This window comes from Alosa sapidissima, chromosome 6 (genome assembly GCF_018492685.1).
Source record: "Alosa sapidissima isolate fAloSap1 chromosome 6, fAloSap1.pri, whole genome shotgun sequence".
NCBI classification, from domain to species: Eukaryota; Metazoa; Chordata; class Actinopteri; order Clupeiformes; family Clupeidae; genus Alosa; species Alosa sapidissima.
In genome coordinates this window covers 15,930,913-15,952,642 of record NC_055962.1, presented here as the reverse complement: position 1 = coordinate 15,952,642, position 21,730 = coordinate 15,930,913, and the positions used below count along the sequence as shown (strand labels likewise).

The 21,730-nt window shown below is 44.1% G+C and overlaps 1 protein-coding gene across 1 annotated transcript in view; it reads left to right on the top strand.

Moving 5' to 3' along the window:
• fut8b (fucosyltransferase 8b (alpha (1,6) fucosyltransferase)) overlaps nucleotides 1–14,422 on the top strand; it is a 41,027-nt gene extending 26,605 nt beyond the window's left edge. Inside the window, exons 6-9 of the mRNA XM_042095911.1 lie at nucleotides 2,266–2,512; nucleotides 10,931–11,107; nucleotides 11,632–11,782; nucleotides 12,210–14,422. Coding sequence (XP_041951845.1) covers nucleotides 2,266–2,512; nucleotides 10,931–11,107; nucleotides 11,632–11,782; nucleotides 12,210–12,539 — 905 coding nt within the window. The 3' untranslated portion in view covers nucleotides 12,540–14,422. The remainder of the gene's footprint in view (nucleotides 1–2,265; nucleotides 2,513–10,930; nucleotides 11,108–11,631; nucleotides 11,783–12,209) is intronic.
• Nucleotides 14,423–21,730: the final 7,308 nt, after the last annotated feature.

The following is a 21,730-nucleotide window of genomic DNA, read 5'->3' as shown; positions in this document are numbered from 1 at the left end:
TAAACACCTTCTGTATTAAAAAAAAATATAATATAAAATAAAACTACTGAAGCCGCATCTCTTCTTTTGCTGTACTTCTCTTCTCTCTGTATTTTTCTTCCATTGCTTTCCGCTGTTTATGTGTTTATTTGAAAGGGAAAAATGGGAAGACAATGGATTTGTGATCATTGGATATGTGCGTGGTAATGACGTTAAAGTCGCTCCAGATGTCTGGCATGAGTTCCACTTATGGTTCAGCGATGCGCACGAGCGCCTCCAAAACTGTGAGCTCATTGACATCAATGAAAAGCAATTGGAAGCAAATGAATGGCCTCTCTTGGTTCTTTTCTCTTTTTTCGATGTTCTTATTTCTCTCCTCCAATTTTGCTTTATTTATTTCTTTTTTTAATTTTTGTTCCTCTCTGCTAAGCTGTGCCCACTGGTGCATGTCTAGACGTATTGCTAGACGGCTCGATAAGGAACAAAAAAGTAAGGAAAAAGTACAAAGAAAGTAGAGAGGGCCATCACAGACAGGGGCTAAGAGCCAAAAAAGAAAGCGCTTTTACTTCAGTGCTCTGCAGGACAGCCCTGTAACCTAGTTCCCATTGGATAAACAGCCACATGGTAGTTTACTCCCTCGGTGCGTTTTAATTTGGGGTTATAGTCTCTTCTGCTACTCCCAAACTGTGAAAAGTTAACTGCTGTTTTATTCATGTGCTTTTGAGAATAAAAATTTTCTCTTACACACACACACACTTTCTCTTGTGTCCTAATTAGACAATGAGGGACTGAGGTGTGTATGTGTGTATCTGTGTTTGTGCGTGATTGTGTGCTTATGCATGTGTGTGTGTGTGTGAAAGAGAGAAATTGTGTTTGTGGGGGAAGTAGGTACCCTGTGTTAATGCAAAAAATAAAAACAGAGCCAAAAGGAGCCACTGGCCTCAAATTTATTTTTGCCCAGTTTTCCCTCTATGTAGACGCTGCCAGTGTTGTTATATAAGCATGGCAAGGGCTTGGGAATATTTTTGCTCTTAAATATTTGATGCCGCTCAGCCATTTAAATTCTGCACACGCACTTTGCACATGCACATATGCATCAATGAAAAAAAGCCTCCCTCATTTTGGCGTAACCGCCGCAAGTGTGGATATTCATTTTGTTGTTTTGTTAGTTTTTTTTTTGCTCTGAAAGGATATTTTTTAATGAGTAATTACTTCATTTGTCGGCTAACGTGTTACAGTAGGAGAGCTTAGCGCTTTTGTAGTGTGCTCGCTAATTGAAAGAGTCACCGCTGCGCTTGCACTCACTGATGTTTTTGTGGTCTCCTTCCCTTGTTTTCTTTTTAGCATCTCTCTATGTCTCACATTCATCTTGACATTTGCGTTTAAGTTTTGGCGTAATGAGAAATTAAATGTGGCAAGCGTGACAGGTTTTTTTTTTTTTCCAGGGGAGTCTTTGGGTGGGGGGGGGGGGGGGGGGGGGTTACAGACACGCACAAATTCTCAAGTCATGCACAAATTTACACACACACTCTCTCATACTCACTCTCATACACACACACTGCTCTGGAATGTAATGCTTTGTGAGGCCCTAAGTGGGTGACCTTCTTAATCAGTGCAGTCCAGCTCTCTGTGCTGTGGGGCTGCTGCCAAAGGTAGCCCTCTCAGAATAGAGACGGCCCTAAGCCCTAAGCAAGAGTGTGTCTGTTGACAGGCTACTACACCTAAGCATGGCCCAGTTGGGGACGCTTCTACAGAAGCCCTGATGTTTGGCCAGAACCGGCACCAGGCATATGGACTGCTGCTCGCGTTGTGTAGGCAAAGGGGGGGTTCCCAGTGGAATCACTGGAAGGGCAGGAAGATGGATGAATGGTTCAGCTCTTCTGCTAACACCATCAAATCATGTCTCATTTATTCAAATGCAACAGTGGGTTGTTGGCATAAGCAGTTAAGCCCATTCTGTCTTTGTTCTAGAACCCTGTAGCTTCTGCTTGCATCATTGAATGGGTTCTCTTGTCTCCCTCAACTTCCTTTTCTTGACCTCCTCCATATCTTCTGTATACCCCTATTCATCTGCTCCTCTCATCAATCCAATCCCCCTATTTGGCTCTAGGCATCTATCATGTTTATTATTCTCCTGTTAAGCACATTGTATTACAGTTCTTGTATGAAAGAATATGCACTATATATATATATATATATATATATATATATATATATATATATATATATATATAGATTGATTGATTAATTAATGAATGTCTTCCTCCCCCTTTCTCTCTCTCTCAGGTGAGGCCCACGATCGTGAAGTGCAGGTGGTGGAGCTGCCCATCGTGGACAGCCTCCATCCGCGGCCCCCCTACCTGCCGCTGGCCGTGCCGGAGGACTTAGCTGACAGGCTGCGCCGTCTCCACGGTGACCCCTCCGTCTGGTGGGTGTCCCAGTTCGTCAAGTACCTGGTGCGGCCGCAGGCCTGGCTGGAGAAGGAGATTCACGAGGCGTCCGTCCGCCTGGGCTTCAAGCACCCCATCATCGGGTCAGTGGGTTCTCTCTCTCTCTCTCTCTGCTTTCCGTCTTTCCTTAGTGCCACTCTTAATCATATTTCATTCCCTCTGTTTTATTTTGTTTTTTGCAGCTTGTTCTTTCTGGTATTCTCGCTTTAATTTCTTGTTCATTTATTTCTTTAACCTTTCCTTTCTTTTCCCTTTATTCCTTTCCTTTATTATTTCCTCTCTCTCCCTCTTGTCTTCTCAGTCCTCTCTCCCTCTGAGTTCTTCTCCCCCTCACTGATTCTGTTACTCTTTTTCTCTCCCAGTTTCTCTCTTCATCTCTCTCTCTGTATACCCCCCTGAGCTAAGTGCTGTCCTTCTTATCTCTCCTTTACCTTCATCTCGTTGTCTTCCTCACTCACTTTGTTCTATGTATGTATACACACACACACTCTTTTTTCATCTCTCTCTTACTTGGGTCCTCTCCTCTCAGCTTTTCTCCCATCTCAGTGTGTCATTCATCCCTCCCTCTTCTCTCTCTCTGTTCCTGACTTTGTTGCAGGTGTTCCGTTACCCCTGCCTTCCTCCCAGCTTTTCTCCCCCTCTCTCCCATCTCAGTGTCATCCCTCCCTCTCTTTTTTCCTTTCTGTCCTTGTCACAGGTGCTCCTCTTCTCTCCCAGGCTCTCATCTGTCTCTTTCTCTACCTTCCTTTTCTTTTCTCATCATCGCTCACCCTCTCCTCGCGCGTCGCCCCTCATATTTTCATCGCCTGTCTCCTCTCCTCATCTCCTTTTGTTCTCTCTCCTTCCCTACTCCTCCTTTTTCAGCTGATGTTCTTCATCACTCGCTTTAGTCTCTTTTCTCTCACTCACTCGCTTTCTCATGTGTTTCTCTCTCTCTACTGCACACATACATACAAACACACACATACAGACATATTTATAATAAAGCACACACACATTCACAAAAACACAATATGTAAACCCATAAGCGCCTGACACCTTATACACCACAGGATACACACACGTGCACCGTTACACATGCATACTGATACAGACACACACACACACACACACAAATTCCAACACTTAATCTCTCTCTCTCTCTTAACACACACACACACACACCACTCACATACACATATACACACTCTCCCTCTCTCACACACACACACACATTCCCTGGCTCTGTGATGCGTGTAAAGCTCTCTCTCTCTCTGGAGACTGATGGCGTGATAAAGTAAGTCTTTTAGCTTGGCGGGGGGCAGGAGACTGCGCCCTGTTTGAAGGTTAGGGGGGATAAAGAACACTGAGACAAAGCCAGTGGAAGAGCAGGAAAGAGCACAGGAGGCTTCTTCTGTTTGGTACGGTCTGCGCTGCTGGATCAGGGGAGACTCTGTTGAATTTTGTCAAAGACTTTTTGGATATCGTGAGGAGATGAACTGGGTTTTTGTCTTCTTTTGCGAGGGCTACCAGAAGTAGTTTGGTAAAGAATACTTTTGGTTGGTAAAATTATTGTTGTAAAAGTAAGAATATATAATTGTACAGAATTTTTTTTTTCTGGTAGAATGGGTATTAGCCAGTTTCTGTCTCAAGCTACACTGAATCATTTGATGATTTTCCCCCCAGGAGAACAGCAGACATTTAGTGACAGGATTATCGTTTGGAATCCTGGTGCGGGAAGCTGCCACACGTTGACATGGCAGATTTGTAAGCTTGATTGCTTTTCCCTTTGATCAGGCACAAAAGTAGAAGTTTAGCCCAGATTGGGTAGGAGTTGGGTAGGGTGAAGTTGAGGTTTGAATCAGCATTTCAGAATCGTTCAGGTTTCCATTCGGCAGCAAGTGAGGGTTCCATGGCAGAGAATACCTTGGTATTCTTATCTTTCTCTAATACATTCAGTTAGTTGAGACTGTACATTGCAGCAAACTCTTACTCATTTTCTTAATCATTTTACATGCATTCAATCCAGACATACTTTTATCTAAAGCAACATGCATTAATTGTGTGTTTTCCCTGAGTATTCTCTAGCATTGCCTTCATATGGTAAGCACCTCACTCTTCAGACTGCAAATAATGCTCATTATCTGACAAAAGCACTGTAACCTGCGTTGTGTTGAACTGCACAGTTCAGCCCTACACAAGCCAGACTCCAACCCGCAAACAGCAGCACCTCGGATCAGAAGTCAAGCGTGCTAGCAATCAAGCTAAAAGCCCAAGCTGCTAGCTTTCATGCCAGCACTATTAAGGCATTTGGGAGTAAGGTTTACTAACTTTCCACACGCACAGCTATGCTAGCTGGCATCCGTTACACTCACCCCCCTAAATCTCACTCCCGATCTAGGTCATGACACCAGTGTAACCTGCGTATTGCAGCATTCTTAAAATATGCTTGCATTGTATAGCCATACATTAATATAGCCTAAATAGCCTACCTGTCAAGAAGAAAGCAGGCAACTTCGGCGTCCTTTTTTAAATCCTTGCTTCTTGTGAGCTCTTTCCATCTGGAAAAGCCAACCCAATGTTCACCCTTGTTTTCTCGTGTTCTTGTTTTTCTTAACACATTCTCTTTTTAATTCTTGTTTTCTCTTCTTTGGCGACTTCTTCTCACATGCTTGAGAATATACAGTATATGATCCTCCATCTTCAAGTAGGCCTAGCCTATAATCAGTGCACTGTGTGTGTGTGTGTGTGTAGTAGGCCTAGCCTATAATCAGTGCAGATTTTCAAATCTGCCGACATTCGCGACGCGAGCAAAACAATCTCCCTCTGGCTTGCATTGCGTCACAATGCCCCTGAGCCTAAAAGCGCGAAAGGCGGAGCTAGAATTTCCAAGTATGTCCCTCGTTGGCTAATGTATTCTAAAGATGGCGGAGTGACATGGCAGCGAACATTCAGGCGACCCTACCATATGTATTTTGAACAGCAGATTCTACACTTATGAGAATACTTTGATTTGTTGGTGGAGATAATTATACAACAACGAGCACATATTTTGAAAGAAAAAGTAGGATTGTGCGAATAATCAAACCAAAAAATGACACAATGTAACTTTAAGTATGAACAGGGAGAATCTGTACTTTACTTGAATTTTAATTTTTCTTCTTACTTTAACTTTTACTCCACTACATTTTCATTTGCAGCATTAAGTTAGCCTGACGTAGTCATACTCAATTCTAGTCAGAATATGAATCTGATACTGCTCCATTTGGACATAATTATGGGGTGTGTTTCAACCGATACAGGGGGGGAATGCCTCTGCACTCAATTGAATAGACCTAACCCATCAGAGCAACGAAATAGATTATCGTGAGGTGTAGGAAGAAAACATACGAACCTTCCTTCTTCTCCACAAATGCCTTAACATTGTTTTCTGGTCTTTTGTAAAAGTTAGTGCCGTCAATAACTCCTAGCCTACAACACTCATTAGCGAAATCTAAGAGATACGTAGTAGGGTAGGCTATCAGGAAAAAACTGATAGCCTATATCCCCTCCGTTTTTAAAAATAATTCTGTTGAACACTGATATGCTACAAACACGTTAAACAGCTTGGAAAGGCTGTCGCAAATCCCTCGAACAGGTGGATAATCAGAGATTTCAAACGAACGAGGGAACATGTCGCAATTCAACATCGCTGTTTTCCCTTGATGAAAGTGAAACCACGAGTTTTCCCACATCTCAACTTTGGCCAAAGTTTTCAGAAATAATCGTTTTCAGTGATAAAACCTCATTAAATAATATGCATTTTCCATATGGGGCCTTAAAAGCCATGTATCCTTCTAGCCGCAGCATTTTTGTTTCAAACATAAGCCTAATCTAAGCGTGCTCAGATGACGTGATGACCAGGCGCTGTTGCTCACCTGTCCATCATCGTAAAGCCCGATTTGATTGGTCCGCCCGATCTAGAGCGAGCATACTTGCTCCACAATGGAGCAATGCCAGACCGAACTTCCCGACCTCAAATGTTGTGGGTGGGACTAAGTTTGGAATGGCACCCAGGCTAGCATTAAGTAGAAAGTAGGCTAAAATAATGCGCAAATGAAAAACAAAAGCCACAGTCTCCATTCAGCATGTTACATATTTGGGTAACACTTTACTTGACGGGTGAGTTCATAACACATTCATAGCAGCTGTCATAGATAGATAGATACTTTATTGATCCCCAGGGGAAATTCAAGATTATTCTGGAGAGGTCTGTTCATAAAGGTTTGGTATGAATTTTGAGTCATGTCTCATGAAACAGTCATGAATGCTTTATGTGCAGTTTATGACAGCTGCTATGAATGTGCTATGAACTCACCTGTCAAGTAAAGTGTTACCCATATTTGCAACCCCCAAGATATTCTGACCTGATGTCATCACAGGACACAGCAATGAATGGAGACAGTCAAGGCCTATCAAATATAGCTAAGACATAGCACACCAAGGCCTAGTAGGCTGTGATGGCTTGATAGGACTTATAAAAGCAGTGCAAAATGAATGACAGTCATACCTTTGTTCTAGCCTGGGTGTTCCCATGCTGCCTTGCGCGCGATTTGATTCACGCTGCTAAGGCAGCCTGGAGACCATGGAGAAAATTTTCGCCTGAGATGGGGAACCAATCACAGAACAGGGGGGAAAGCAAGACGATGATGAGCTATGCACAGACGCATTTGATAGACATCCGTGGCACCCAATAAACGGATCTGGGCATTTTTTTCAAATACGAGAAAATGAACGTTTGGTTCCCAGACCACGTCTCATTGAGAAGTGGTGGCGCTAGCCAGGCTACCTTTGTTCAGGCTTCCTCGAAGACATTGTGTATGAACTGTAGGCACCCAGTTTTAAGGTGCTGCATAGCCTAGCCGAAGTTCTGACTGCTTTCTTTTTCATTAAAAGCATAGCTATGGGAGGGGGTTGTCACCCCACTTGGCCTTGAAATCTTTTACTAGTACTTTGTACTTCTACTTTCAGTACTTAAATATGTTTTATAATGGGCTACTTGTCATACATAATAGATACTTGAAGACTTTTACTTAAGTGGCATGCTTATAGATTACTTTTACTTTTACGTCAGTTTCTGATCAAATATCTGTACTTCTACTCAAGCGTGGGTTTCAGATACTTTATACAACTCTTGCTCATTAGCAAAGCAGCAAAAAACTTTTTCACATCTGTCCGGTAGGTAGAGTTAGCAGTATGTTCATGTATGGATGGGGGGGGGGGGGGGGCAACCAAACCAGACTAGCTGATCTGGCCCCAGGTGGCAGTGAGGAGAACCTTTGAAGAACAGATGGAGGGAGCGTGTAGGGAGGAGAGAAAAGAGGGGAAGGATGATGGGAATCGATAAGATGAGAGAAGGGGATGAGGGTGGGCGCTGATGGAGATGCAGGTAATACAGACAGTAGTACAAGAGGGAGGAGTGTGTGTGTGTGTGGTTGTGTGAATGTGTCTCTGTGTGTGTGTGTGTGTGGTTGTGTGAATGTGTCTCTGTGTGTGTGTGTGCGGGGGGGGGGGGGTTGATTAGCGTGCTAAGAGGTGCTGTGCTAGGCACGGAAACGACAGGTGTGCACTGAGTAAGAGAGAGAGTAAAAGAACAAAGAGGAGAGAGCAAACAAAAAAGGGATTTGGAGAGGAGGGGTGCACAGCGTGAGATCTTCACTTAAGAGCCTGCATCAGATGAAAGAGTGTGGAAATGAGAGAAAGAGAGGAAAAAGGAGAAAGAGAGGGGGGAAGAATTTCACTCACGCCTTGTTTGGTTCACTCCCTCCTTTTTTCTTTTCATCTTTTAGTCCCTGTCCCTCTCTCTTTCACTCTCTGCTCTACAGCTGGTGCACACATCACTTCAGATTGCATTTGTTTGTGCGCATTTGTTCATACGGGTGCGTGTGTGTGTGTGTGTGTGTGTGTGCGTGTGCGTGCGTGTATGCATTCATGTGCGTGTCTCTGAGTGGTGTGTGTGTGTGTGTCAGTGTGTGGTGTGTGTGAGTTGAGAGGCTGTGTTTGTAGAAGGTGTTTGTTGCTCCAGTGAGCATCCTATTCTCAGCTGTGTCTGTTCACGAGCCAGCTGTGCTAATCAGATAGTCTACTCACTCTGCTGCATGCAAGTCTTTCTCTCTCCTCCTTCCCTCTCTCCTCCTCCCTCCTCCTCCTTTCTCTCACTCCTTTTCTCTCTCATTCCTTCTTTTCAGCACAGTCCCTTTGTTCTACAGCTCCCTCTCCCAGTTTTTGTTCTTTTCCTGGTGTTGTTTTTATGCTGGCAGTAGACCTCGAATCGTCTTCTCTTCTGAGCACGCTTCTCCGACTCATCATCTCCTCTTCCATGACTGTGACATTGCTCACACTCACAGTCAGATGTTGGCTAATTGGCATGACCACTTCATGTCGCCTGAGTAAACCAAATGTGGTTTCCTCTAAAATATTGAGGATTACTGTGATCTTTTAGAAGTGGGCTTGATTTTTGTGTGAATTTTAAATTAGGAAGTTAGTCACTGATATACATGCGTCTGCATGCAATTGAGCATGTTCTTTCTTTAAAAAACACTCAGAGCTCTCTGTGAAATTGTATTGGCTGTCCTGATCAAGAGCAAACTCTTGTTTCTTTCTTTTGTCTTGTCAATCAGGTTTTCTTCCAGTTGTCATGCACCTATTCTTACTGGCACTTTATCTCTCTCTCTTTTACACACAGACACAAATCACAGACACACAGACAAAGAGAGAGAGATACTCACAAAGTGTATTGAGCAGAGTCAGGAGCTGGACTGACAGGAGGAGGGGAGGCAGTGAGGGGTGTTCTTCTTCTCAACATGAACATGTCTGTCTTCCACATCAATCAGTCACACTCTGCACCCATCTCACTCTAGTTGAACCTCTTCACTGTCACACACACACACAGACAGACATGCAAGCGCATGCACACACACACACACGCCTTCACAGATCCACAAGCAGACACGCAAGAACACACACAAACACATACACACACACCCTGTGTATTCATTGCAACACTTTCACTGAATTTGAATCACATGAACAGACTCAAACACATCATACACACATTTCACATCTCACCAGCCCCAACCCACCTCCTTCTCCCCACACACCTCTCTCCAATCCAATTATATGCAAGACTCTCCCTCATAGTCCAATACATGCAGACACCTATTGTCATTTTCTTTGACACATTTCCCTCTATCTATCACACAAACTTGCATGCAGACAGAAAAAGAGAGTGACAAACACACATCATGTGCACGCCAGAATTGCTTTCACACCAAGACCTTCAAGCTGTGTCAATAAAATAATCAAACACGCAAAATATTAGCAACATGACCATTTGGCGAACCCCAACCACCAGTCACAGCAGAATGAGCTTCTATCTGATCTGAGTGTATGCAGGGGCGGTTTATGAACTTTCGGGCCCCTGGGCCCAGATATATTAAGCCCCCCACTGATTGTCGTATATGTGGGAGGGGGGGGGGGGGGGGGGGGTTGGGGTCCCCCCCCAGAATTTTTTTAATTTGTTTGATGTGATTTCCTGTATTCTGGTGCATTTTGGGGATGGCCAATACTAATTTCAATCAGATTCATAGCCTACATCCTGATTTGTTGATATTGAGGCAATGATTCCATGCAAAGGCTTGGGCTTAAGGGCCCCCTGACCCCTTGGGCCCCTGGGCCTGGGCCCGGTAGGCCTGTGCAGTAATCCATCCCTGAGTGTATGAATTATCATAGTACTATGTCTAGCAGAGATACAAAGCAGACGCAAGTCCTGATCACATGCATGCTTGGTGACTGTAACCTTACAGTGGAATCAGGTGGACAGTGGACAACAGGGGAGGTTGAGAGACAAAGGAGCGCTTTCATCTTCACTGTGAGATATTAGAATGTTTACAACACATTTAAACCATTTAAAAACAACCAAAATACATTTAAAACCAACCACCAAAACTATTAAGTCCTTGACAGAAATGAAAAAGCTGTGATCCTCTCAGAAGAGGGACCTTCAGCTGCTTTAGCAGACACATTTCATTGTGTCAACCCAGGCACTCAGGAACACTATCTTAAATTAAATGTAAATAATGTATGTAAATAATTAATGTAGCTATACATGTAGTTTGCTTGTATCATTTATGTCTGCAAATCTACAAATACATTTAATTTATACATTTCTATACATACATTAGTCCTTATCCTTTGTATGACTGACTTGGCAATACAAATGCCTAATTTGTCATGCCAATAAAACACATGGAATTGGCATGGGAATTAAATTAGAAGATGAATGGCTACGCTGTCAGCATGAAACTCTCTTTTTCTCCCTCATATACAGAAATACACTCTCTCTCTCTCACACACACACATACATACACAGACACACACACACACACAACCACAGACTCAAACAAGCTCACACACTCGCACATACACACACGTTCAGGCCTGTGTCTGCCCGTCTGACCCATCCTTCTGGCTGTGTCCCCCAGGGTCCATGTGCGTCGCACCGATAAGGTGGGCACGGAGGCGGCCTTCCACCCCATCGAGGAGTACATGTCGCAGGTGGAGGAGCAGTACCAGCTGCTGGCCCGACGCCTCCCAGTGGACAAGAAGCGCGTCTACCTGGCCACAGACGACCCCACACTCCTACAGGAGGCCAAGACCAAGTATGTGTGTGTGTGTTTATGTGTGTGCATGCTTGTGTGTGTGTTTGTTTGGGTGTGAGTAAGTGTGAGTGCCTGAGAGAGTGTTTGGGTGTGTGTAAGACGATACAATTGAGACACATAAAATGTATAACTAAAACTGAAATATTAAAATGGAACCAGAAATGTACTAATTACTTCAAAAACAGGAACAGGAATTATAGTTTGCAGATATGATCCTGTTATGCAAGATGAGAAAATGATGAGTGTGTGTGCGAGTGTGTCTCTCCCCATGTGATATAAAATGGGGAAGAGTCTGGATAAAGGTTGAGTAGTGTGTGTCTATGTGTAAAGATGTGTGTGTGTGTGTGTGTGTGTGTGTGTATTTCTCAGCGAGAAGAGAGAAGAGAAACAAGAATGTGAAAAATTAGGAAGTGGCCTACTTAAGTACCTGTTCCTGTGTGTGTGAGAGAGCATGTGTAAATTTCTGTGTGTGTGTGTGTGTGTGTGTGTTAATAACTGCTGCTCCTTCCCTTTCCTCCCCACAGATACCCAGACTATGAGTTCATCAGTGACAACGCCATCTCCTGGTCGGCTGGCCTGCCTAACCGCTACACAGAAAACTCCCTGAGAGGCGTCATCCTTGACATCCACTTCCTCTCCCAGACCGACTTCCTGGTCTGCACCTTCTCATCACAGGTAATCTGGCATAATCCTCAAATTATGATTGGACAACCTGTGTGACTAGCCACTTTGTCACTTTTATGTACCATTAATTTAGCAGGGTGGTGCTAATTATCCGGCTGGTACAAATGTACTGTACATGGTGTCCATTATTCTTTTGCTATTACAGTGTCTTGTTATTACAATGTTTTGCCTGTCATGACCAGTGTAACTGCTGATTTGTTGACCTTGTGTCAAAGTGTCAAATTCTTTGTGTCTCCTACTGCAATGTAAACTTCTTATAACTGCAGTGGTTTGCCTAAATGGAAGAAGGCGTGAATGTTCAGATTTTGTGCTACTTTCATTGTGACTTCCCCCTTTCTCTTCTTGTGACGTGTCTCCCCCCCCCCTCCCTGTGTTGCGTCTAACATCACTCTTGTTCCTCTGGGCCCTGCCCCTCCAGGTGTGCCGTGTGGCCTACGAGATCATGCAGACGCTCCACCCGGACGCGTCCAGCTACTTTCGCTCACTGGACGACATCTACTACTTTGGCGGGCAGAACGCGCACAACCAGGTGGCCATCTACGCGCACCGCCCACGCGACGGTGAGGACATCCCGCTGGAGCCCGGCGATGTGGTCGGCGTTGCCGGCAACCACTGGAACGGCTACTCCAAGGGCCTGAACCGCAAGCTGGGCCGCACGGGCCTCTACCCCTCCTACAAGGTCCGCGAGAAGGTGGAGACGGTCAAGTATCCCACGTACCCCGAGGCGGACAAGCTGCTGGCCTCATAGAGAGGACAGAGAAGAAAAAGGAGGGGAAAGAGAGAGAGGAGGAGTGAGCTCTTCAAGAAAGATGACGACAAAAAGGAGGCAGTTCTAGAGACAAAAATGGAGCAAAATGAAGGAACAAAATGGAGAGTACGTGGGCTGGAGCATGTTGTGTTGTGAAGGAGTTGCACAAACTGGTGTCGCCACTGATGTGGAGATGGAGCTGAAGGGTATTCCTGACCTCCAGTTGTGTAGAGTGTGTGTGTGTGTGTGTGTTTGTGTGGGTGTGTGTGTGTGTTTGTGAGGGTGCGTGCCTTTGCCTCTTAGTGAACAGGTGTGTGAACACATGATTGATTGAACCAGGGCACTGAAAGCTTCTATATGGGAGCAGCAACGAGTGTACGCATATCCCAGTGTGCACTGCAGCAAGGGGGTCAAAGCCCTTAAGTAATGACTGATATGAACTTCATAAATCAAGCGGAAGACATAACCTGAAAAAAGAACTTAAAGAAGAAAAAAAAAACAAGTGGAGATTAAAAAAAAAAACCTGAAAGAACTGTTTCCCTTTCTCTTTAAGTTGACCATATTCAGTAGTTTAAACTCAGCACTGGCCTTTCATGACCTTCCTCTCCCTCCCTTTCGTCCTCTGACTTTTTCTCTCCCATCTTTTGGGTTCTTTCTTTCCTCTTTTCATTCTCCTCTTTCTCTGTCTTCACCAAATCTCTGTCATATCTTTCACTTCTGTCTTGTGTCTTCTCTCTCACCTGCCATTAAGTTGTCTACACCATTTGATGCTCTTAGAAGGAAAGGGACTTTTCAGTCCTGGATCTGTATGTGTGTGTGTGTCTGTATCTGTGTCGGTGCCTGTGTGCTCATGTTGAAGGCGCACCCCTTAATGGTGCTTATTGACAGCATTGTAAATGGCTTTTGGATTTCTCTAGAAACTTGATGGTGCATATTTCTGTGTGTGTGTGTGTGTATGCGCGCATGCATGTGTGTGCGTGTGAGAGAATGATAGTGATACAACCTTTTAGAAGGTCCCGCTTACCACCTCACCACTCCTCCCCCGTCCCCCTATTCCCATCCCGAGGCACTCTCCCTGAACGGTGTGTTCCCTCCAGAGGTTCCTCAGGGTCCCACTCCTGCCCCCTCACCCCACACACAGAAGACGTCACCTTGCTGCCGTGATAGAGAGGTGTCTCAAAAGACATGGAGTGATGACGGTTACGGTATGACGTTCACACAAGCAAGAACATTAAACTAGCTTACGTGAGCTAGCAGGCTAAGTTGGCTGACAGATGGCACAGACCAGGCGCTATAATCGGTTACAACAACGATGTAATCAGATAGTGCCGTCTTTATTTCTCACTAGATTTTGACAAATCTAAGCTAATCTAATCTAATAGGCAGCATGGAGGACACATCATAGCTCCCTTCAGAAATGACCAGTATGGGGGTAGTTTGAAGGTATCTTAGATGTAATGAAAAGAGAGTTTGATCAGTTTGGAACAGCACTTGTTGCCTCGCTTACCTGTAAGATATCTTAAAAGGCAGCAGTTTTACCCGTTTGGAACAGAGCCACAGTCTCCACCAGCCTAAACACCACCACCCCCATGCCTCCATTCCCTCTGACTGTCCTATGCTGGGCATTCCCATGTCTTTGTTTGGCTCACTTGTAACTGATTGTCACTTGTGTTTGAGACTCTTTTAACTCCAAATGATGGACTGTTTTTGTAATGAAGGCTTTTTAAAGAGGTGATGCTGAGGGCTTCAAAGGAGAACGCCTGTCGTTTCGGACAGCTCCAGGTTACCCAGGATGCCGTGCTTTCCCGTTGAGTTCAGATGGACTTTGTGCAGATGGCCTTTTCTTTGATAACCACAGACCCATTAAAATGGAGAAACACCTACTGTTTGTGTGTGTGCTTTTTTCCATCCACAAGTGTGTGTGTGTGTGTGTGTGTATGTACAATTGTTTATCTGTCTATGTGTGTTTTGCTGATGAAGAAAATTATGTTCCCTTACAAACATAAACAGCAAGCTCTCTCAAACTCTCCTTGTGTTTACACACACACACACACACTGCTAAAGGCAATGCTGTTTTCCAAATGATCCCATCTTCATTACGATGACATTAACAATGTAATCTGTTTTCATATCAGCAGTGAAAATGTGATCATCAGTCAAACAAACATGGCATCTAACAGGAAAATAAAAATAAAGGAACTAAACAGAAGCATGCGCTATCCATTCATACAAACACATTTAAAATGATTACAAGAGTCGAGCCCATTGCACTTGTGTGAAAATGTGTGTGCAAAAACATACTCTTCACTTGGGTTGATAGTCTGCTATATTCATGATGATGGTCTTCTTAACCTTATGTTTACAATATGTATTTATGAGATTTATGAATTAAGTGGATAGAGCTTATCAAAACATGCAGCAAAATGCAATTGAGAAGGATGCATTTAGAAAGTGTCTGTGTCCCATGTTTAGTCAGTGGAGTTTATCTGATGTGCTGAAGACAGTAGCATACCAGCAAACTAATACGAAATGTATGCTCACAAATACACAGACACGGCCAGTCTATCTGCACATTTCTTACACATTCGCAACTTTACAAAATAATATAACCAAAAATGTATTTGTTCTTTTTTCTTACTTACACACATACACAAACACACACACACACAGGTATTCCGGTGCATCAGTGGGGAGCAGAGAGCATAATGCTCCTCTCAGATTGTCTCATAGGGGCCAATGACCAGCATCTATCCTCTCACTCCAATCGAATCCAAAGACAAATGGTACTCGTGAACGTATCAGACATCCAATAAGCTTTCATTATGTTTATTAGCCATTGCTACAGTGATGCCTGAAGACGCAGGAAAGAGCTGACAGAGAGACGACTTTGACAGATGTGAGGAAGACAGTGCTCTTACACCAGCTCTACTTGACGGCTAGACAAGCATGTGGGATCCTCCATAGAAACACTTACAATACTTATGCATGTAGCTGACGCTTTTATCCAAAGCAGTTTACAGATACCAAATGCAGGGGCCTGTCTCCTTGGAGCAACTTGGGGTTAAATGTCATGCTCAAGGGCGGTGGAAGCCAGGACTCGACCCCATTACATTTTTTATTGATTACTGTGCCTGCTAGCCAAGTTCCTTAGCCATTACACTAGTATGTGTAAACACAAGCAGAGCTAAGCTCAAAAGTCTCTCATCCATACTGACTTGAAGTCCCTGGTGTGTGCTAAATAGTAAATACTAGCAATCTCTAACACTGACCGCATACAAGCACACAGTCTTTCACACACACACAGGATGAGAGAGAGTGGCTGTTTTCTCCTGTGGGTGATGGAGGCCTTTGTAAAGCCTGCTGGTTTACTGCTAATTAAATCCCACTCCATGCTGTCACCATTGGCCCCAAACAGCCATTTAAAAGAGACGTTAGTTCAGTTAATTATTCTCTTCATTAGACCGCCAGTCCCCTGTGCACTACATCGGGAGCGAGAGAAAGTGGCCTCTCTATGCCTCTCTCTTTTTTCTCTCTCGCTCTATCTCCTCTCCACTTTTCTTTCTTGTTGGTTGGTGGCTTGGGTTGTTTATGATGATTAGCACTTTCTGGTTTCTTCTCAGTTGTTCTCTTTTGTAAACAGGCCGCTGCTGCTATAGGAAAGTGACAAAGTGGGCAAAGTGTGTGTGTGTGTGAGAGAGAGAAAGAGAGAGAGAGAGAAAGAGAGAGATAGAGAGAAATTAAATAGCAGTCCGGAGAGGGTGTTGTGCGATTGACTTTGGAGCAAGCTGGCGTGTGTCTGCATGTGAGGGGCAGCTCTTAGATGAAGTGTTGTTTCAGTTGAATCACTCTTCTCAATGTCACTTCCTCTCTCTCCTTCCCTTCATCTCTATCTCTCGCTCCCAAAAGACTTCAGCAGAGGAGAGAACTGAGATCAGAGTTCACTCTTGCACCTCATCCTCCTATTTTCCCATCCCTTGCTTGGATCTTCTCCACTTTTCTTTCTTCTTTTTATGTTCTCACACCTCTCCTCGTTCCCACCCACCCTAATCTCTGATCTTTTTGATTCTCCCTCCTTTACATTATGCAGCTGATGTTTATTTAATCTAAGCTGACAGCACCTTGGGGGGGGGGGGGCTACTTTGTATAGCTTTATTACACGGCTCTTCTTAGTGCTGCAGAATGCTCCATTCACTTGAATGGGCCTTCCCAACGTTCGGCGGTCTGCTAATTCTGAATAACAGACCGTTGCTAGGTATAACAGACCTCTGTCAAGGAAAATGGGCTTTGTGCTTCACTTCACAATTCTTTCATATCACTACGCAAGGATTGGAACTTCATTCAGAAGTGAAAGCAGACGGTTGATCAGCTGTGTTCTAAAGAATAGTTGATTCAAGTTCAGCGTGTGTTGTTGCGAACTATTTGTTTCTCAGCTAAAGCCATGATGAAATGGTAACAAATAGGCTATGTAGTCTAAAGCAGCGGTCCCCAACCACCGGGCCGTGGACCGGTACCAGGCCGCGGGACATTCCTAACCGGGCCGTAGCCTACGACATGAGTTTTAAAAAAATGCATGCAAACTAAACTAAATTTAATTCGCAATAATGTCACGTTTTTACATGGCATAGGTCTATATGCAGTTGTTTGATTGCACGCATGTTTGCATTTTGCAAGGTCTATTTTCTTACGTCTGTCTGTCCCGCCTTCAACACTTTTACATATTGCATTCAGCGCTGCGCAGCCTCAGGTCAGCTCACTTCACTTGATCAGTTCTTGGCGAACGGTATGTCACACGAAGTGGCAGGGCCCTTTCTCTCGCAGCTGGTGCGCGATCACCTTGTTGCGCTTTCAAATGAGTTTGAGCGTTACTTCCCATCCTCCAAAGATCCACGGCAAACCAATGAGTGGGTCCGCAACCCATTTGTCAATATCCCAAATAGTCCTAACTTGTCAGCGCAGGAGGAAGAGCAGTTGATCGAAATTGCAAATGTCGGTGGTCTTAAGAGTGTCTATAAGGAAACCTCTCTGGCGGGTTTTTGGATCAATAACAAAGCAGAATATCCCGAGATAGCCGTAAAAGCGCTGAAGACGTTGCTACCATTTCCCACCACGAGGCCGGGTTTTCGGCAATGACTGCAACTAAGACCAAATTGCGCAATCGACTGGACATTTCAAACACACTGAGGGTGTCACTGTCTTCCATCATTCCATAAGCAGGGCTCCCACTGATTATATTCGTAATGCACGTTTAGTTCCCATGTTTTGTTCCCATATTTTGTTAAGCATGTTCACACGTAGGCTATAGATGTAGCTTCAAGTTGTTCAATATTCATAGTTCATATTGTTAAATTTTCACTTCTTCAAGTTCACGTTTTTCACATGTTTAAGAGATCGTTACCTTCACTGTTCATACATAACTGGAGCTAGTTCTTTTCAAGTAATGCATGCACAACACATATGGAACATGGAGGGGGCCCCCCCCCCCCCCCGCCACCGGTCCGTGGAAAAAAAATAGGAATCAAACCGGTCCATGGTACATAAAAGGTTGGGGACCCCTGATCTAAAGAGTCATATCGTGGGGAGTTTATTGTGTCGTTTTGGTAAGTAGCCGTGTAATAAGCGGGATAATGTATAGAACGCCGGTCATTGTCGGGAGATAGGTCCCTTCACGGTTCGCCCTGTCAGGACCTATCTCCCAACAATGACCGTCGTTCTATACATTATCCCTTACGTAATATTCAACTAAATCATGAGTCATTAGAAAAAAGTTGTGAGCCTGGTAACCTGGGCCCTTAACCCCATAAGTAGAACACTCAGCTACCTTGTCAAATAGGGACACCCAAAACGTATACGGTATACATATCTCCTGCATCTCAAGCCAATTGTAGTCTATAACAACAACTTGCAACAACAACTTTATATAGCGCTTTACAGTGAAAGCGGAACCTCTGCATAGTGGGGGGTTGAAAATGTTTCATATGACGACACCAAACCCCACTACTCTACATGGTACAAGATATAACCCTACTCTTCAGGGGGGTGACTGATAGGCTGACCATATCTCTCACCATTTCTGATTGGCTTGCTCCACCCTAACCACCTGAACTCTAGAATATGATTGGCTGTTCACATGCTAAGGTCCATCTGGGGGGACCTACTATACTATAATCTTTTTACTTCAGCCCAGAAAATTACACCAGGCAGGAGTCTAAATCACACAAATAATGCATCTGTTCCCCCGAGCCACAACAAAGATCCAAGAGTGAAAAATGTACAGGGAAATTTCTAAGCAATCAGGAAGATTTATTAGCATTTAGTTTGTGTGCTTGTTTGTTTGTGCTCTAACTAAAGTGGAGTAAATGTCAACAAATCCTTCAGCATTATCTCACATTCCATATTTTTCCCTTCTTAAGAAGCCAGAGGGGACCCATCAACCTGCCAACCCTCACGCATTCGATTGGTGTAAGAGTGCGTGGAGCCAATGAATCTCACTCAATGTGTGAGTTGGCAGCTCTCCATATATACTCACTCATCTTTCATCATTTTTCTTATGCTTAGAGAAACACGCCAACTTTTTGGGAAATTAGTTTATTTGCCGTCTACCCCAAAGCTAAGTAACACACCCTTCTTTTCACTGTGCGTGCAATAACCCAATCTGGCACCGTTAGCCTAGCTTAGCATAATTTAGGGTTATGCCAGTTAGCCTTTAGCTAGCCTATAGCTAAAAATGAGCTATAGGCTAACTTGTGTGACCCACTTAATCAGTTTCAGAAACTCTTGGAACAATGCAGTAACTTTATCTCTACCTAAGTGGTGATTTCTCCACTTCACATCTGAACCACTGAACATCAGTGACAGTGCAGTCAGCCCAGAGTAAAGAGCACATAGACTGTATAGAACTGGACAGTGTGGTTGCATTCAGCAGTGTTCTATATATACAGTCTATGAAAGAGCATGTCTGTTTCAGCTCAGGCAGACGCACGCAGGAGGAGATGAACACGCCAGGGTGGACGGTAGGAATGATCTCATAGCATATGGGCAGGTGGGCTGATGTTCTGATGGTCTCATCTCGGCTCCAGCTATTCCGGAATGCTCCAGCAGGTGTGGTGGTGCGATGGCCAGCACTGCTGCCTCAGGCAAGGTACCAGGTGGTGGGGCGGTGAGGTGTGACTGTGTGTACTGCTGCAAACTGAAATGCAAACCTGCTGCTGTGTGTCTGTGTGCAGGCATGAAAACAGGTCAGGGGTGAAAAAGGTGAGAAGGGCACGCAAAGAGGGAAATTGCTGTTTCATAGCAAAACAAGCGCGAGTGACATTGTTGCCAATAGTGCATAGCTTCCATGGAGTATGAAGTTGCCTAAAACCAGATTTATATATAAAGAAAACAAACTACCAAATGACTAATTTTTACAAGAAAACACCTTTATTTCTTTTTGGCTTAGGCCTAAGTGTGAAGGCGCCCACTTGCACTGTTTGGCAACATGCTTCAGCTTGGCCCTCCTCTCCTCAGTAATCTACACAAGTTTTCTTTCTTTCTTTCTTTGTGCCTGAAGTTATCAGACATTTCTGATAACTTTTATCTATTTCTGATACATTTAATTACCGGCTACTATACCTGCTACTTACTTACCCACTGAGGCTAGTAAAGTGGACCTTGGTTAGTTACCAAGGTTAGTTAGCAAGATAATTCTCTATTTAAATAATTTATTATTTTCCATTGTGGTGAGGTAAAATCGATTGTCATTTCCAAGGAGATGAACTCCAGTCCATAGCCTAGGTGTCCATTGATTCTCATTTTATCTTGAATAAATTATTGTGCCCTTTTGAATTAGTTTGGCACAGATCCTGTGTTGTTTTTATTATGCACAAGAGGGTCTGATGTAGCTAAGCCTACATAACATTAGTGAAACCTGTGGAAAAATAAAGAGCCAAGTAGCCTAGGGTAAATAGTACATGCTAGTATTTGGGGGCCAAGCAGCGAAGCTGCAGGGCAACCCATAGTGATTCTATGTTTTCTTCCCTATTATTATTATTATTACGCTTCCGCCATGGGAGTCTATGGCAGCCCATAGAACCGTCTGGTAAAAAGTTGTGAAATTTGGCACACCGATTGGGGACAGGCCAATAATTAACTGCACCAAGTTTCATGCCGGCACCTCCAGCGCTCTAGCGCCACCAACAGGCCAAAGTTGGACGTGCGTTCACGCACGTAACTTTTGACCTGTTGATCCGATTTTGAAAAATGAGGTACCGTTGGAATCCTTGGACCAAGCCGAGTTCAACGCACTCTATGACGTCATTTTCCGCCATGATGGATTTTCCGCCATATTGGATTTTAGTGAAAGTGAAACTAATTTTTCACGGGTCACAAATTTTGTCCGATCGTCACCAAACTTGACACACATGATCTTCAGACCATGCCTCATTAATGCATTGTTTTTTGTCTTCGGAACTAAAACCGTTCGCGCGTAACAGCCAATCGAAGTTTGCGGCGAAGCCGCCAAACAGGAAGTGAGCTCATATCTCAGCAACCCATTCATCTGTCATAACCAAACTTAGTACATGTCCTCAGGACCCAATCAGGGGGACGCTCAAGAAATCTGGTGACCTTTGACCTCTAGGGGGCGCTGTAATTTAGAAACATGCCTTTTGGCCTGTAGCTGCAGTTGTGTTTAGAATTAAAATGCACTAGTGGTGTCTGTTAATACTGTTGGAGGTCCTTAGGCCGACCCAAGCCAACTTGTGATGTCATCGTAATTGATTCGGCCGCCATATTGGATTTAATCAAAAACACGTACAAGTTTTCGCAGGTCACAAATTTCATCTGTTCCTCACCAAAATTGGTAGAGACCATCTTCAGACCATGCCTGATGAGTGCATTGCTTTCTGGAACAATTGACAGAAGCATTGACCTGTACCAGCCAATCGAAATTTGCGGCGAAGCCGCCAAACAGGAAGTGATTTCATATCTCAGCAACGCTTTCATGTATCAAAACCAAATTTAGTACATGTACCTCAGACCCCATCGGGAGGACGCTCAAGAAATTTGGTGACATTTGACCTCTAGGGGGCACCGTAATTGACAAAAATGCATTTTGGCCAGTAGTTGCTGATGCGCATTATTTTGCAATGGAAGTCAATGGCAGCCCATAGAACCGTCTGGTAAAAAGTTATACAATTTTGCACACTAATTGG